General features: G+C 37.8%; 1 protein-coding gene across 33 annotated transcripts in view; it reads left to right on the forward strand.

The window, feature by feature from the left end:
• CLASP2 (cytoplasmic linker associated protein 2) overlaps positions 1-18,170 on the forward strand; it is a 163,006-nt gene that overhangs the window by 111,801 nt on the left and 33,035 nt on the right. For 13 of the 33 annotated variants that reach the window (XM_089532686.1, XM_089532692.1, XM_089532690.1 and 10 more), the window contains 7 exons: positions 1,132-1,302; positions 1,792-1,899; positions 4,827-4,889; positions 5,896-6,002; positions 8,425-8,448; positions 9,158-9,402; positions 13,362-13,425. In XM_089532686.1, coding sequence (XP_089388812.1) covers positions 1,132-1,302; positions 1,792-1,899; positions 4,827-4,889; positions 5,896-6,002; positions 8,425-8,448; positions 9,158-9,402; positions 13,362-13,425 — 782 coding nt within the window. The remainder of the gene's footprint in view (positions 1-1,131; positions 1,303-1,791; positions 1,900-4,826; positions 4,890-5,895; positions 6,003-8,424; positions 8,449-9,157; positions 9,403-13,361; positions 13,426-18,170) is intronic. The other 20 variants (XM_089532694.1, XM_089532701.1, XM_089532698.1 and 17 more) reach the window with 4 other exon arrangements.

Here is an 18,170-nt window from a genome sequence, read left to right on the forward strand (position 1 = left end):
GATTTCATCAGGGTGTCTACCAGTTTTCCAAGTTCAAGACTGGTTTCTTGAATAGCACAGTAACAAGGGTGGTCACCTCTGGAAAAGAGGTTATCAGGAAACACACTATCCACATCCCACATATCACTCCAGCCTAGTAAATGTCACAAACATTTTGCAAATTAGTTGGCTTATTTCCAGTTATATTTCAGGAATATCCAGAGTCCTGTAAATAGTTTTACTTTGCAAAAATGCATTGATGTACCCCACCAATTTAATATTAGTAGCTAATAGTAGTAGTAGCTATTATTAACATGAGGGATGCGGTGGCTTAGTGATTAAGACACCAGTTCTGATGATTGTAATGTCGGAAAAGTTGGCAGTTCGAGGCCCAAGTGCCACATGATGGGGTGAGATTCCATCACTAGTCCCGGCTTCTGCCAACCCAACAGTTCAAAAGCATGCAAATGCGCCTGTGTCATACGTGGGAGCCTTTTACATGGCTTCCAATTTATGCTGGAAGCCTGCACCATTTAATGAATTCTGCTTGCGAGCGCAGCACTTGCGCTGCCATGCTGCCGCATGCATGAGCCCTTAATAGGACTCAAGCATAGGCGGAATTTGCCTTATGTGGCAGGGTCTGGAACGGATCCCTGCGAGGCAAGGGATCACTGTAGATAAATAGGTACCACTTTGGTGGGAAGGTAGCAGCATTCCATGCAGTTATGCTGGCCACATGGCCACCAGAGTCATCTTCGGATAATGCTGGCTCTTCAGCTTAGTAACAGAAATGAGCACTGCCCCCTACGGTTGATTGTGACTAGACATTTGTGTCAAGGGAAAACCTTTACCAAGCTATTATAAGTACTTTTCAATTTATGAACCAAATAATTAATAATACTGAAGTATGTGGTTAAGTAGGCAAAAAACATTAAGAGCATTCCAAGGCATGAATTGATATACTGGCAAATGTGTCTTAACACAATGTCCCCTTTTCAGATTCTATACCAGAATATTTTCCAGATTATCTTCAAATTCTTCCAAAGAGCTTCTCAGATCGTTTCGTTTGACATAGCTGTCTCATTTATCTTCAGTTTCTAATTTTTTAACTTACACATTTTAATGCATAGCATTCTGCTTGTTTGCCCCCAGCTGGCAGTCGTTCTGGTTCTCCTGGGAGAGTTTTGACTACAACTACCCTCTCTACTTTGAACACCGGGGTTCAGAGAGTGCTAGTCAGCCCTGCAACTGCACAAAAGCGGAGCAAGATTCCTCGCAGCCAAGGATGCAGCAGAGAGGCTAGTCCTTCCAGATTGTCAGTTGGTAAGGCTTCCTACATAGTATTAATCTGTTACATCATACATTGCCATAGTTCTTACAGGATGAAAGTCAGTGTTTGCTCAACGTATATCTAAAAGTCAGTAGCTATGCCAGATCATAAGATTTATTAGTGTACTGGATAGTGAACTAGGCTGTTTTATTGCATGAAAACCAGGCTATGTGAAGCAGCACTTTAGGGGAGAAATGAAAATACTTCATTTGCTGATACAATTTCAAGCATCCACATGTAAGCTTCCTGTTTTCCCTGAAAGTATATTAGTTTTTAATATTCATTCATATGATAAAACTTCTCTTGGAGTGTCTAAGTCCTCTGTGGTAAGGAGGAATGTGTATATCTCAAGACTGAATACTTTAATATAAACATACTTATTGTGAAAGGTTTAACAAAATGAGATTGCATTAAAATGTCAACTCTTTCTGTGTCTTCTCCCTTTCTCTGCTGCTGTTGGTCTGTACCCTGAATCATACTAGCACGAGGTAGTCGTATTCCTCGACCTAGTGTGAGTCAGGGATGCAGTCGGGAAGCAAGCCGTGAAAGTAGCAGGGATACAAGCCCTGTCCGCTCTTTTGCACCCCTTGGTAAGTACACAGAGAGCTTGTTCTGCATGGCTTTCTGCCCTTGATTATCTGCTACCATAAGCTAACTATAAAGCATTTAATAAATAAATGTTCCTTGTCTGTGAAAAACACATCCTATTTGCTTCAGCTGATGACTTGATTCATTCAAGGAGCCTAAGAATGACCTATGTAATTGTAGAGTTATGGCACAATCCAGAGAAAAAATCTGCAGCAACCCAAGTTTATTGTACACGAGTCAACAGTCTCTCCTATAGCACCTCCATGAAGTTCTACCAAACAAGAAATTGTCTGTAGTGTACACATGCTATTTCACTTCATCAGCGGTCTTCCATCTAGTTCCAAACTGGTTTTGAAAATGGATGTGAAAAGAACAATATGGAGGTTCCTGAAAGCCTGTATCTGTTTGAGAAACACTATAGCCCTATACAGGTGTTTTAAAGCCTGATGAATAAAGAAAGGAGAAGGAGAGAATGCTAGGCTGCACTGTCTGTCAAAATTTCAGTTACACAAAAACCCATCAAGTGAATGACTTTCTGAACCTCCTCTGTTTCAGGGGCTCTCCATCCAGCAAAATCCAAGTTCTAGACACTCCTCTTCAAATTCATTGATTTCCACATGCTAGGAGGATGACAGAAAAGAAACAAAAAGAACAAAGCTAGTGCTCTCCTGCTTCTCGTGATTTCATTCAACTTATTTTTGAACACCTGTATAGGACTTGTATAGTAACTTGAATAATAGGAATTCACCTCTGGATTGTCCCTTGGAACAAGTCATTCTAACTTTAATGATTTTAGACTTAGTATTTTTCCATTGTTTCTATGTTGCATATATTCATCAGCTGTTTTGTCTTTCCATGCTAGATCATACAAATAATTACAATTGACCCTTCGTATCTGCAGGGGTTCCGTTCTGGACCCCCTGCAGATGACAAAAAATGCAGGACCTCAAGTCCTGTTCTCAGTAGTGGCGTAGTGCACACGCAACCGCACTGGCGCAGCCACTTGCATGACCACCTTTGCGGAGAACAGGGTAGGGGCATCCTCGGATGCTCCAACTGCAGAAAGAGCTGACTGTATTTACTAGAAAGATCACAATACATTTAATCATTACATAGTGTAGTGGTGGCAATGCAGTTTCAAAGGACTGCAGGTTTTGGTACCTTAGGAAAAAACCAAGATTCATAGTCAATTGATTATATATAAAATGCCAGTTACATTTGGTAATTTCCATCCCATTATTGTGGTACATCAGCTATAATATGTTTTGGAAATAATCAGTAAACGCACTCAATAGGAGTTACACAATTTTAAACAGATTTACAACTTTATTTAAATGTATGTAAGGGAAGATCATTAAATATACATTGGAAATTTATGTATTTCATCTTTAGAAAGTCCTTTCTCACATAATCTTAATGTTTCTAGAGACTTTTTCATGAACCTAATATTCCAGTTTCTTCACGTGACATTTGATATGTGACCACAAAAACGTATTCTGTAATATTTAAAAAACCAAATAGATATTCTTACTGGTAACTAAAAACACTCGAATCTGACAAATTGAATTTAAAGCCCTTTGTCCAATAACGTTTCAAATTGCCAATATTATTTTTATATGCTTTTTTGTTTCACAGTTTATTTTTATAAACTGCTTTTCTTTTTTAAAAAATTATAAATTGCTTACCTTTTTAACAGCACCTTTTCTAAGAAATTCATGACTGCAGTGCCACTGCTTTATCTCCAAGTGCTGGTGAAAAGCTGTAAAAATGACATCTGTAGGTCTGCTTACTGTTTTATACTTTAAGCTTTTTCCCAGTTGGTCAAAATGTGTGGCTGAAGAGCTGCTGCTACTTAGTTCATTTTTAATGAGCAAATACCATATAATATGCATAATATTTATGTCAACATTAACCTTAACTGCAACAAAGTTTAACCAAAAAAGGACCTCATGCTTTTGCTACACTCCTCTTACTAAGCTGTGTTTAAAATATGATAGCTATTTTTTTTTGCATGCACTACATGATTTATGTGTGGAATCAAGTTAAATAGCAAGTCAATAATATCTGATCTTCAAAAAATTGAATTAATACCTTAATTTTAATGGCATTATAGCTTCAACATTTCCCTGTGTAAATGAAATTTCCAAAGTAATTCCTTAGATGTCATGTATCATTAGCTTCTATAGTGTTTGCCAAGAAGAGGACAGAATACTATTTTCAGAATCACTTGCATTAAGGAATTTCTTTTTAAATATCCTTGAAATTAATCATGTTGTAAGGAGAATTAATATTTATATTGGATGACATTTCAGGGTTGAACACTTCAAGCGTTTATCTTCCTTACTAAAGTATATGTTGGTTTGGATTTTTGCTTTTATTTGTCCATTTTCTATTTTTTGTGCTCCATAAGGAGAGATTGCTTTAGGTGTAGTTTTATTGTCACAATACTTTTTTATTAGGAAAAAAATGTTAAATCTCATAAATCTCATGATCAACCCAAAAGAAAGAAAATCATTCTCAGTTTTATAATTGTTCAATTCATATAATGATCAGACAATTTGTAACACCTGGTAAGTCATGTATATTGCCTACCACTAGCTTGTAGTCATAAAATTATATGCTGGTGCTGCCATGTGCAACATTTTTATTGCTACTCTAAATGTAAACATTGAATTTTTACTGTAGCAGAAGGGCAGTATTACCAGTTGCTATGGGGGAAGGATCCAATAATCATGTAGTATTTTACCTGCCTCCCACCGAAGTGTTCATTTGAATTCCTCCTTCCTTGTTCTTGAGTATGAATCAGTATTGTCAGCTAGTGCTTACTTGGCTTTGCCTAGATTCAAGAACATGCTCCATACTCTGTGCAGTTGTCCTATACTTTGCTGTTGTAGTAATAGAGAGGGTTCAAATGATCCTGTTATTGCAGCTTCCAGGCATCACTCCAGATCCACTGGTGCCCTCTACTCTCCAGATGTTTATGGGGCCACAGGTGAAGGATGAGTACACTTTGCTATCATCTGTGCCATCATCCTGGATTTTTTTTTAACCTTATTTGGTTTTCCACGCAATCTGTTTTTGAAAGTTTTCTGCATTAATTTGTATTCATTGATTTGAATATTTTTTTTAAAAAAATTGCACAGCTTTTCTTCCTCCACCACCCTAAGCAACTTGTATTATGTCATTTAAAATAAATTTTGTTGGTTTTTCTTTTATTTACATTACCTTGTATTTTTAAAGCTTCATTTCATGCATGTTGCTTTATGATGTAGTGCTATGTAGGCTATATTGAGTGTAGTTTAGTTTGTTTTATAGTATAAAAAATTTACCAATGTGATTAACAGATCTCAGTAGATGAAAAAAACAACAACAATTTACTGTTGTTTCATTCCTTGGATATTTATATTATCACGATATGTGTGTAGGTTTTTTGGTCACATGATGTGAAATTAAATAATTGCCTTTGCAATTAGGCTAACTTCATTAAAGCCACAATCTAATAAAATAAGTTGAATATGCTGATAAGAACTGTATGTGACATCCTGAGCTTTTCTTTTTGTCTTTTTACTGTCCCTGTTTGCCAACTAAAGAGGCAGGCCTCTTTTAAAATTGAACTCTTTTGCTTATTTCTTTAGCAGCAGGAGCTGCTTTAGCTGTCTTAAAAGAGGACTCTAGCAGCACATGAAGTTTTAATTGTATGTACATACAGAATTATCTGAATTGTGGCCAGAATTTGTCTTAGACTATCTTGGTCCATGGGATTAATGAGAGATTGTGAACTTTTAGTGGCAAGAGTCTGGTATGGCTGTCAAGATAAGGCTTGCACTGCATTTCCCTTGCTTAATGAACTGGTTATCCCTTTGGGTAGATTAAGAACAAATGGGATGGAATCTATAATTTTGAGGTATTTGGCTGATTTGAAATACTAGAAGTCATAAACTTCCAAAACAGCATTTTCCAGGGCAGTTCTGATTAATTTTCTCTTGTTTTCTTATTAGGTACAGGTTTTGGAATAAGTCAGTCAAGTCGATTGTCTTCATCAGTTAGTGCCATGCGGGTCTTGAATACGGGCTCAGATGTGGAAGAAGCAGTGGCAGATGCTTTGGTGAGTAACTCGAATCGCACTTTATTCCTCTTATATGGATGACAAGTAATAGTAGTACAGTCATCCCTCCATATTTGCAGCTTTGATATTTGCAGATTTGATTATTCACACATTTCATTAATATGTTCTCTCTAGGACTGTCTAGGTCCCCCAGTGCAACTCTGTGGTCAACTTTAACTAAAAGTTGCACTGAAAGACCATTTGTAGCTACTCCAGTGCCATTTTATGGTCAGTGTATGTGGGACATTGACCACAGAGTTGCACTGAAGGACCTAGAGATTCCTAGAGAGGTATCCTTCAGGTAAAAACATGGTGTTTTTGTTATTTGCGGTTTTTCCATATTCACGGGGTCTTGTTCCCCTAACCCTAGCGAATATGGAGGGACAACTGTAGTAGTATTACTAAAAGTATGTACTTTGCTATTGCCCAGTTCAGTGGCTGATTGTGCTATGAAAAGGAGAGCTCTCTTCTTGAGCATATTACATCTTTCAGCTTCTCCTTCTCCTCCTCCTTCTTTTAAGGCACATTTTTCATGAGACTTTTGATTTAGATGTTAATCTTCATTCCTAACTGTAACCTTTTAAGGTACATGTAACTGCATTTGCCCACAATTTCTACTGTTTTGTTTCTTCAGCCAGTTTAGAAGTCAGGATTGGCCTATGCCCTTACTAGATGATTATGAAGATGTTGTCACAGGAATAAATTGTTCTTGTTTGTTAATTTTATTTATACACTGAAAAAACAGCACTTAATGTGGTTAACAATACTAAAATACAGTACAGAGTCAAAATTAAAATCTTGATAATACTTTATAAAAGCCAATCAATTAAAAACACAGTTGTAAACATAAAAAGTTAGAACCAGCATCCATGCACCCTGTAACAATAGACCAGCTTCAATATAGCAGGACTGGCTTTTTGTGATGCTAGAAGAACAGGGTAGAAGGAAACCTTGCCTTCTCAGGCTATTCAGGAGAGAGTAGCCATGCAAAAGACCTTAACTCATGTCTTCCTGTGACATGCTTAAGTGATGGCTATCAGTGCAGCTGTCATAACAGAGAAATCATGTCCGTTGACTCTGGTCCACTTTTTAAAGTCAGTCCTATGAGCAGCATATTACAAAATCCCCCCTCCCCCCCGGCTACATTTGCCATCATCGTCAGATCATATCTTTCTAGAAATGGCTACAGTTGACACAATAGCCTCAGCTGTGGAAACACTGTCTTCTGTCATGGCCATTACTGACATTTTTATATCCCTATTCACAGCTGAATCCAGGAGTACCCCGGGAGTGTATATCTGAGTCTTAAAAGAAAATGACTAACAACTGACAAAAAACATTGGTTGAATAACACATTGTTGTTGTTATGTGCCTTCAAGTCATTTCTGACTTATGGCAGCCCTAAGGCAAAACTGTTCCAGAATTGTTCCACAAATGAATACTTCCTCCCCACCCCCAACTGTTTTTTTTCCACAATGAGCACATCCTAGATAACCATAGTCCCAGACAATTGTCTATACTGAACAATGAAGTAAAGTTGTACTTTAGGAAAACAGCAAAAATAATTTTCAACTACTTTGGCATAAGTTATGAATACATCTTCCTCCTCTGATGAAGTTTATCAGCCTTAAGAAATGGACTTGAACTTAGCAGCTTGTAACTCAGCATCCTTCTAGCCTAAAACTAGGTGATCCGTTGTAGTTATTACACCCTTGGTAAAATGCTTCAGAGAATTCTCAACTATGTGTCCTTGCTCACCTTTCTTCAGCCATCAGTACTTCATTTATAAGTACAAAATATCACCCAAGCTAAATCTATGCCTGAAGTTTTCAGTGGAGTGAGATGGAAAAATATGACATCCTAAGAATTCAGTATTATATTATTTGACTTTGTCTAGGTAGTGAAAACTGTCCTTTTTTGACATGTCATAATCTTATAATAAAAATGGGAAAGCTAAAATATAGAGAAGAATTCACTTATTTTATTAACAAACACAGGCTTTTATTAAGAATTTTTATTTGGACACTTACCAGTACTTGACTTTGTCTTGGAAAACTATAGTATTCTAAAACTCTGTGTTGTCCATATTAGTTTGCTTTTTCCTGGTGCTGCTTAAAATAAATATTTAAAGGGAGCATTTAAAGCTACAGTAGGGGATCATGTTTCACATTAGATGATGTTAGGCTTCATGTCCTAGCAGCCCTAGCCTACTTAGCCAGTGGTAATGAATACACAAAATTGCAGTCCAACAACATCTGGAGGACTGCATGATTTCCTGGGGTACAGCTTCTATTTACTTAAAGATAGTCACCTGTAAGTACCATTCCTCTCTTGTAACTGGAAGCAGTATAATAACATCTGCTATACATTTTCTAACAATATTATTAATCTTCTATTTTTCTCTATAATTCATTGCTCTCAGCTATTAGGAGACATGCGGACTAAGGTATCATTATCCTTATTTCCCTGTCAAGTGTTCTTAAATATAAACAGTAATACCTATTTAGTGAAACAGTGGCATGTTGTATACAAATATTTTAGTTGTTAAAATATTCTAAATGATGTGTGTGTGTGTGCCTGTGAATGACATTTTGTTTTGTGCTGCATTACACCTTCACAATTCCAAGTATTATGTGCATTAAAAAAACAAACTACAGTAGGACTTAATCATCAGCACAAGGGATAGCTTAGTGTTTTTGCTGGAAAAAAACTTGCTTTATACTAAAGTAACAGTAAGAGCAATGAAACAAAAACTGAATAATGTAAATATAACCGCGACTTGGAATTGTGGTTGTTATTTGATGCAAAATTACAAGTCACATAACTTTTCCTTTCCCTACCATATATATATATATATATATATATATATATATATGCGCGCGCATAGAAAATACCTGTTAGCAGGTTTAGTAACTACTATAGCAATTCTAAGCATAATTAGAGAAGATCCCCGATTTGTATACCCAAGGGTCTTGGTTGAGGTGTTACCTTCTACATATGAAAATAATGAAAAGAAATACAGGAATCTGACCTGTGCTCCAACTGTGGAAGTAGTGGCAAGACTGGAGAGAGTGAATGTCTCTATAGGCCTATAATTCTCCTGTAAGATAACTTGTTTTGTGATCTTTCCTCGTCTACTATTGTTTGTACCTTAGAAAAAACCAGTGCGAAAGAGATATGAATCATATGGAATGTATTCCGATGATGATGCTAACAGTGATGCATCTAGTGCCTGCTCAGAAAGATCATATAGTTCTCGGAATGGTACCATACCCACCTATATGCGGCAGACAGAAGATGTGGCTGAGGTTCTCAATCGTTGTGCAAGCTCCAACTGGTCAGAAAGAAAAGAAGGCCTTCTGGGGCTACAGAATTTATTAAAAAATCAGAGAACTTTAAGGTAAGAGAATTGGGGGGGGGGGGGGGGGCATATTTTGCATTTCAGAAAAACGTCATTCTTGCAAATGTTTATTTTCTGTGTGTGTGCTCGTCGGCTGTAACTTTTACAGTAGGGTCTGTAATGAAAAGATACAGTCTAGCCAAAATTAAGTTTTTCATCCATTAGTTCAAATATGGGTAATTAAGCATATAATCATTCTGTTCCACTTTATTTGGTGGAATTAGTGGAATCTTAGATACTTAGTCTGGGCTAGATCATGCCCAATGTGACTGTTCCCTGCTTGCTTATGTAACTGGATATGTTTCATTTTGTTGGGCTGTAGACAGTCTCCTTAGAGAGGTGAGAACCACCATATATGTGTTGGACCTGTGTGCTTCCTACTCATAATAGCTTCTGGTGGAGGTGGAGGGGAGGTAAGACTGCCAAAGTGGGTAAAGGGGGTGGTGAATGCCTCACTAAAGCAAAGTAGGTTCTAACCTGCATACAAACAAGCTGTGGTGACCATGGAATCATTTTGGGCTACATGCCTGGGATGGGACTTGGAACATTGCTTTTCAGTGGTTCTGGTCCCTTTTGCAGGAATGAATTGAGAAGGGGGTGCTGCAGAATTTCTGTTCTACACCCTGGTTATGGACCCGTGGTGTTCCTCAGGGGTCACTTTCATCCTCCATGCTGTTTAACTTGTATACGAAACCACTGAGAAAGGTGCCCCTGAATGTTAGGGTCAGGTGTCACTATTATGGCAAATGTCATCAGTCAGGTGTCTCTCCTTTCCTTTTAATTCAAAGGAAGCTGTTTTAGTGCTAAATCCATATTTAGTTAGTATTGCACTTAATGAAGGTGAACAAATTGAAACTTAATCCATTCAAGACAGCAGTGCTTCTGGTCACTCTAAAGGCAGATAAGGGAATAGGGATTTAGCCTGTTTCCCGAAGTCTCAATTGCACAGCTTGAGGGTACTTCCAGACTCAGGTTTTGTTGGTGGCCGAAGGTGCATTTGCACAGTTAAAAGCAGTGCACCAGCTTGCCTTTTCCTAACAATGTTTGACCTGATAACAGTGATACATGCTTTGACTACATCCTTTGTAGATTAATGTAACACACTCTACACAGGTCTGCCTTGGAATGTTCTCAGAAACTTAAGCAGGTCCAAATTGTTATAGTTAGACTGCTGACTGGGGCTGGTGAAAGGACATACATATATAACTCCCTTTTTGTAAAAACCTCATTGCTGACTGGCTTGATTCCTGGTACATTTCAAAGTGCTGGGAAAGGCAGAATATAAATTTTAAAAATACAGCAACATCTGGAGGGCCACAGGTTGCCCTACCTGTGATGTAGAAACACCAAACAGTTCTTAAAACCACTGAGAGAATTACCTCACAAAATTTGCATTAAAATTATGTTGCTCAGGGAAATGGTTGATAACATTTTTGGTCACAACAAAATGAATTAGTGGTTGCTTTTGTTGGTAACATCCTTTGAGTAAACCCAGACTCATGGTGATGCTGTGCATCACTGTCCTCCACTGCTCTCTTTAGGTCCTGTAGATTCCTGTCTGTGATCTCCCTAATAGAGTTTATCCATTTGGCACACACTCTTCCTGTCTTTCTGCGTCCCTCCACCTTCCCTAGCATTATTGTCTTTTCTAGTGAGTCACACCTTCTCATGATGTGTCCAGAGTATGACAACTAAGTTTGATCATAATTACATTTACTTTTTCTTCACAAGAAGAGCACAAACATAGTCATAAGCTTAATTAATAAGCTCTATTATTTCCCAGTCTTCTGAGAATAAAAAAGTACTTGACCCAGTATTATCCATTGCACAGAGGCCAAAATTCTGTATAAAGCTAGCAGAGTGTAATTTTCCATCATCTGGGGCTGCTAGCTAAGTGAGAGTTTTCCGAGTGCACCTTGCAGCTAGTCATTGGCCATTTCATTAGGCATAGTAGGAGGAGCTGTGCCTAGCTCTACTGGAAGGCAGCCATTGCTCTACTGAGCAAGCTATTTGCATAAGGAACTGCTGGATACCTCTTCATACAAAATCAGAAAAAGTACAATAGTTAGCATAACCATCAGTAATTGTCCAACAGGGAATTCATCCAACTATGATAGAAGGGTACATGAGACCACAAGTTCAGTTTCAAAGCTAATCTTTGTTAGTTATACTGCTTTCATACTGTAGTATGGCTCCCAAAAGGGAATAGAGGGGGAAAGGTGCAAATTGATGAATGTTGTATTCTCAGCATCAGAAATGTGATGTCTTTCCTAGAAGATATCTACCCCCCAATAACTTCTTTCCTCTCAGAAGCAGGATGAATGTCTGGAAAAGTGGAAAGTCGCTATTCCAGGAATGACAGGAGACTCTGTATTAGGTACAAAAATTTATAACTATATTCTCATGAAGAAAAACCTCACTCCTTATGTTTAAAGGGAGTGGCTAAGCTTTTTCAGATGCAACTTTACCTTTTGTGGTAGAGGCTGTAGGTTTTCTGCAGATATAGTTGGTAGTTGGCCTAAATATCCTAAAGACACCAAATCCCATGTGATCTTGGAAGCTAAACAGGGTTGGCCCTGGTTAACACTTGGGTGGGAGAACACCAACAAATGCCAGGTACTGTAGGCTATATTCTAGAAAAAGGAACTGGCAAAACCACTTCTGATTATTCCTTGCTTAAGAAAACCCTATGAAATTATTGGAGTTGCCATAAGTCAACAGGCAGCCTGAAGGCCCCCCCCCCCTCCACACACACACACACATTCAAGAAGTTCTCATTGTCTCGTATATACTTCATTCTCTTCACTATGCCAAAAGGACTTGGAGGTCTGGGAAATTCCAGACCTGATGTACCTCAGGAAATAGTTGACAAGATTGCTTCAGAATAAAACCACTTAGCTGCAGTGGATTCTTATGATTTCTTGCAGCTACGGTGCATTCTTGCGACTTTAGTTGTTTTCACAGAAGTCTAGCCACTCTACTGTGGATCATTGTCAGTATTGCTCGACTTGCTCAAACCAAAGGAGTCTACAGTCGCCCTTCCTTTCTCACAGACTTGAGGTTCGCAGTCTTGATTATTCACGGAGGGGCAACCTCCATTATTTTTAATGAGGCGTGCCTCTGCACATGTACATGGGCACGCACCTCAAGCCTATGAGGCTTGAATATAGGTGAGTCTCCGTTTGGGGGGGGGGGGTCCGAAACGGATCCCCCATGAAAACGTAGAGCCAACTGTATTTATGTCAATAAATTCATGCACATGACCACAAAACTCTGTCTCGCACACATAATGCTGCAATTGTGTATAATGTAATTTGAGATCCCACAGATTCTGTCATCCACTGAAGGGGGTCCAGAACAGAACCCCTGCAGATACAAAGGATCAACTGTATAGGATTTCTGGTTTGTTTAAAGATGAGCTCTTGGTGGACACCACCACCACCACCACCCAGTTGTCAGTTATTTTCTTCAAGCTATTCTGCTTTGATACCATGAGTTAATTCCTCAAGTTAAGCTTTGTAATACTGGCACTGCAAGAAGGACTTTCCCTTGGGGAAAAAAGAGTTGTCCATTTGGGTCTTGCCTCCTGTCATTCAAGAAGGAGTGGCTTCTCACTTCTCCAGATTTTCAGGCTGCTCTTTGAAGTGAACTGAGATTTCAGGTAAGGTACAATGTAGAATTTTGATGCTTTTAGTCATTTGTGAGCACTTACCTTCAGTTTATTTTTAGTTACTGACCTGGATGTTTCTGTAATTTGTTATGTTGTTCTGGTACTCTATTATAGTTCTAGATGAAAATTCTAGTAATACTGGAATCTAACATCTCATTGAAAGGCTGAAATTTTTATTTAAAAGGTAAATTTACAGCATATCTTACTGAATGTAAAATATTTCATTTATTATTTTCTGAAGTTCATAATATCTTGCAGTTTACTAATTAATATTGCATCATTTTGACAGTCGGGTCGAATTAAAAAGATTGTGTGAAATCTTCACGAGGATGTTTGCCGATCCTCATAGTAAGGTATGTATTTTTGTTGCTTAGATATGTGAAGATCTTTATACAGGGATATAGTATAGAAGAATATATAATACAAAAGAAATTTATAGAAGAAACTTATGCATGAATATAGCTATAAATGTAGTCTTGGATCCTAACTTTCAGCTCCATGAACAGAAGAAGCTTCTATTCAAAGAAAACAGTTGTGATCATATAAGGACTCTTTATTATTTATTATCGTAATTATACCCTGCTCTTCAGCCCTCTTCAGCTGTCAGCTCTTGAAACTGCTTCCATTCACAAAGGGGGGGGGGGGGGGAACCTTGGATCCAGTGAAAAACTAAATTCCCCCAAAAGAAAAAAAAAATGAGTTAGATTATCAGCTTTAAAATTTCAAAAACAAATGGTAGATTTATTATGATCAATAGGAAAACATGCTTTTTAAGAGTGACAGTAGCTGGCAAATTAAAAGTATGTGGCATTTTGATTACCATCTCAGTCAGAACTATGTTAGCTAACAGGTTTCGTATCTATTGCAATATTGCTGTTATTAATGCTTATCCAAGCTGTTATTAATGCTTAGCACAAGTTGCAACAAAGTGTTATATTGTAATAAACTGTTGTTTGATCGTAGAAAAAGTAGATTTCTCAGATGATACTCAAAAGTTAAATGCAGAAACCATTTCAGACATTTTAAGTTATACATGTATGAAGGAACATATATGCATATATAATAATACAATCTAAATTCAACACCTCTGGATACACTTATATAAGAGCCCTGGTGGCACAGTGGTTAAATGCCTGTTTTGCAGCATCTCACTCATAAACTACAAGGTTGTGAGTTCAATACCAGCCAGGGGCTCAGGTTTGACTCAGACTGTCATTCTTCCGAGGTCGCTAAAATGAGTACCCAGCTTGTTGGGGGCAATTAGCTTACACATTGTTAACCATGTAGGGAGTGCTTAAATGCACTGATAAGGGGTATAGAGATGTTATTGCTATTTGCAGAGAGTTTTGCCTCCATTTCAGGCACACAGTTGTAAAATTATTCACACAGTAGTAAAATTAATGTGCATTGTGGATACACTGTGATGCTACTTTGATGTATCCTCATTGTACAATCAGTTAAAATATTTGAAAACAGCTGAAATAATTAGCATAAAGTGGACATAAAAATAAAGTGAATGAGGAGACATGACTACTGTGAATGACATAAGAGAGGTTTGGAAGGTATTCTCTTAAACAATTAATTTTGGTAATGTAGAATTGGAGGAATGAATATGTGAGAACCTTCATTCATGTAATATGTGTAGTATGTCACATGTTCTGTCTGTAGACATTGCATTTGTTTTCCCACAAGACAACCATTGTTGGGATAGGATGTTTTGTGACATTCCATTTTAACCCACATATTAGCCATAATATTTTCATTGGTTTTTAAGGTGCTCCCAGAATCCTTTTTTGTTTGTTTGTTTGTTTGTTTGTTTGTTTTTGCTGCTGCAAAACAATTTGAAGTTGTTTAAGTTTCATATATTTCAGTGTTTCTGCTCTATGTCTGGATTATATCATTGTATTTTTACATTCTATATTAGAAAAGGTTTGATGAACTGTGGTTGGAGGTTTGGGTGATCCATTATTTCCTGTGTATAGTTATAAATCTTAATGCACAATGTATTTTTAGAAACGGTGCAGGAATATTGATATTAGAATGGTTAGGAATTTCAGTGAGCAAGGTGATGTTGCCGGTCCTGAAATATTTGTTCTAATCGTAAACCTTTCCTGGGCAACAAAGTTACTGTAAAATCTACTCAAAGCACACAACAAAAAATACCTTCTCTGTTTTGGCATAAAAGATATCCAAACGTGTGTTATCTCTTCCCACTAAGTCAGGAAGAACTCTTTTGTGTTACATCTTCTCCTGGTAGTAAAATTTTTATGTGAATCCTGTCATAGATTTGTGTTCAAGATAACAATTTTGGAGATGCAATCAGTATTGAAAACATTACACACACACACACACACACACACACACACACACACACTTCTTCCTCTCTTCACAAGTGCACACATTTAAAAGATTTGATGATCCATTAATTAAATAACAAGGCATAAAACAATAACAGATTATTATCATGTGGATAAGCTTATAGTTTTTCGGTGGCATATTATTTTAGGCCATTGTTCAGCAATTTTACTGTTTTATGGAGAGCATGTGTCTAATTAAATTTCAAATTTCAAAATGTAATTCTTACCTGACTTCTTATTTCTCTGTTTCTTCATGGTTTCTGTATTTCACACAAATGGGTCCTGCATCTGTGTAAAGCTTCAGATGGAAAATTCTCAACCTGAGTATTTGTGATAGGAAACTCCACCTACTCCTCAGTTTACATGCTCCTGCACAACAAAACAGATTTCTGCTGAGTTCCTTTTCATCTGCTGTAGAGTTAATATTACTATGATAGTTCTCATGTTTCCTCAGTATACCTTTCTGTAGTGCTTTGTTGTTTCTACTAGTTAATAATCCTTCTTTTCTTCAGTCCACAATGCATATTTCTTTGTATGGCCTCTATGTGACTGTTGCCAGTGTTTGGTTTGTTTCAGTGAAAGCTAGTAGAATGTTGTCAGCTTCGCTTATGTGAACAGTCCTGAAAGATGGTAAACCATTTTATTTTATTTATTTATTGAATGTAATGCTGCCTTTCTAGCAGGATGAAGCTAGAACCTGACCTTTATACACTGCCTCAACCTTGATTTGTTTTTCAACAACCAGTGTTGTTGAACCATTATGAGCTGCCTTCAAGGGAGCCAACTTTCAACTGTCTTGTTTTATGATTTTGTAAAGTACTGCGTAAAACGTACAGTGCTATATAAAAAAATTAATAATAATAAATAATACATTGCACACACATCATGCGTGAGCATGCCATACACGGGTTTCGGCTTATGCTGAAGCTGCACCATGGGAAAAATAATGGCATGCACAACACGCCCTGCTGCATGCACGCACCCCATTGTTTTCAATGGGGCTCAAGCATACACATTTTCCCCCTTACGGGAAATGGGGGGTTCCGAAATGGATCCCCGCTTAATGGGAGAGCCCACTGTATCTGCCTTTTTTGCCTAGGGACCATTACCACCATTCTGACTATTGTTGAAAGTATTAGTCATCTGAGAGACATTGGTACATGAATTACCTTTGGTCACCAGGATGTCCATTTCTAAAATGATATAGCAATACACAGAATTGCAATGTGAGCAGGACTGTTGCAATGGTATCGAAACTCTACATCTCCTTCAGTAGTTATAATTCAAATTCAACTTTCTGATTCTTGTACCCATTACGCCTGTGGTTTCAATGATATCATAAAATCATAGAGTTGAAAGAGATCAGAGTAGACATCATGTCCAACCCCCTGCCATGCAGGCATACACAGTCAAAGCAGCCCAATAGATGGTCATCCAGCCTCTGTTTAAAAACCTCTAAACAAGGAGGCTATACCACACTCCAAGGCAGCATATTCCAAATCTATTCCAGTTGAACTGCAATTACTGTCAGGAAGGTCTTACCAATGTTGAAGTGGAATCTCTTTTCCTGCAGTTTGAATCAATTGCTCTGGGTCTTACTCTCTGGAGTTGCAAAAAACAAAAGTCACTCCATCTTTAATATGACATCCCTTCAGATATTTAAACAGAGATCATATAATCTCTTAACCTTCTCTTCTCCTGGCTAAACATACCCAGTTCGCTAAGTCACTCCTCAAAGGCATGGTTTCCAGATCTTTCACCATTTTGGTTGGCCTCTTCTGGACACACTCCAGCTTGTCGATATCCTTTTTGAACTGTGGTGCCCAGAAATTGACACAATATTCCAGGTGAGGTCTGACCAAAGCAGAAGAGAATGCTACCATTACTTCTCTCAATCTAGACATTGCAGTCTCTTCTATATCTTTATTATCTACTGTACCAGCAATAGTTCATCACCCCATAATGTTCAACACCTCAGAATGTATCATTAGTGCTTTCCACCATACCTATTTTGCAACATCTGCTGTTCAAGTCTCAGAAATAGAACAAATAAGACTCAATAGACATGTAGATAAGGCCACTCTACTGAAGACAGTTAGTATTTTGGCATCCCCCAGTTTCCTTCTCTGACATCATCACCAGCAAATGAAAGAGGCAATACTACTACAGTTCCACAAATAAGATTTGCAATTTATGGTGAGCTAGTCGTTCATATGGCAAAATCTTTGGGATTGGATGTAAGGCTCAAGAGACTTCAGCTTTGGATCTGGGTTTTAGAGAACAGACACAGAAAACATGCTTGCTCTTCTGTTAACTCTGCTGAACTAGTCAAGCAATTATGATCAAAGCCCATCAGCCCTTGGGGGTTAGAAAGCCTGTACAAAGAGCAAGAAAATTTGAGTAACTTTCCTGTTTACTGATCCAGCACCAAATTCTATTATAGTTGAAGCATCATAGTGCAAAGGGGGTAAACAATTACATCCTACATCGCCAGATTAAAACGGCCACCACTGGGACATGCTAAGTAGACATTTCTGCACTTCATCAGCCTTGGCAATCTGAGTGGTAAAGCCTGTATGGCAGGCTATTAGCAATTCCCCGAGAGAATATGTTGTCATTTATCCTCTCTTTGCCAGATGATCAAAAATTATTAGCCCTACTTGCTTAGCAGGAGGCTTGCACATTAAAAATTGGAATAAGTTGTGCTGCAAAAGTAATTTCAGGATCTGTGATACTCAGGC

This window comes from Sceloporus occidentalis, unplaced genomic scaffold (assembly GCF_023333645.1).
Source record: "Sceloporus occidentalis isolate IW3139 unplaced genomic scaffold, rSceOcc1.0.p SCAF_7, whole genome shotgun sequence".
NCBI classification, from domain to species: Eukaryota; Metazoa; Chordata; class Lepidosauria; order Squamata; family Phrynosomatidae; genus Sceloporus; species Sceloporus occidentalis.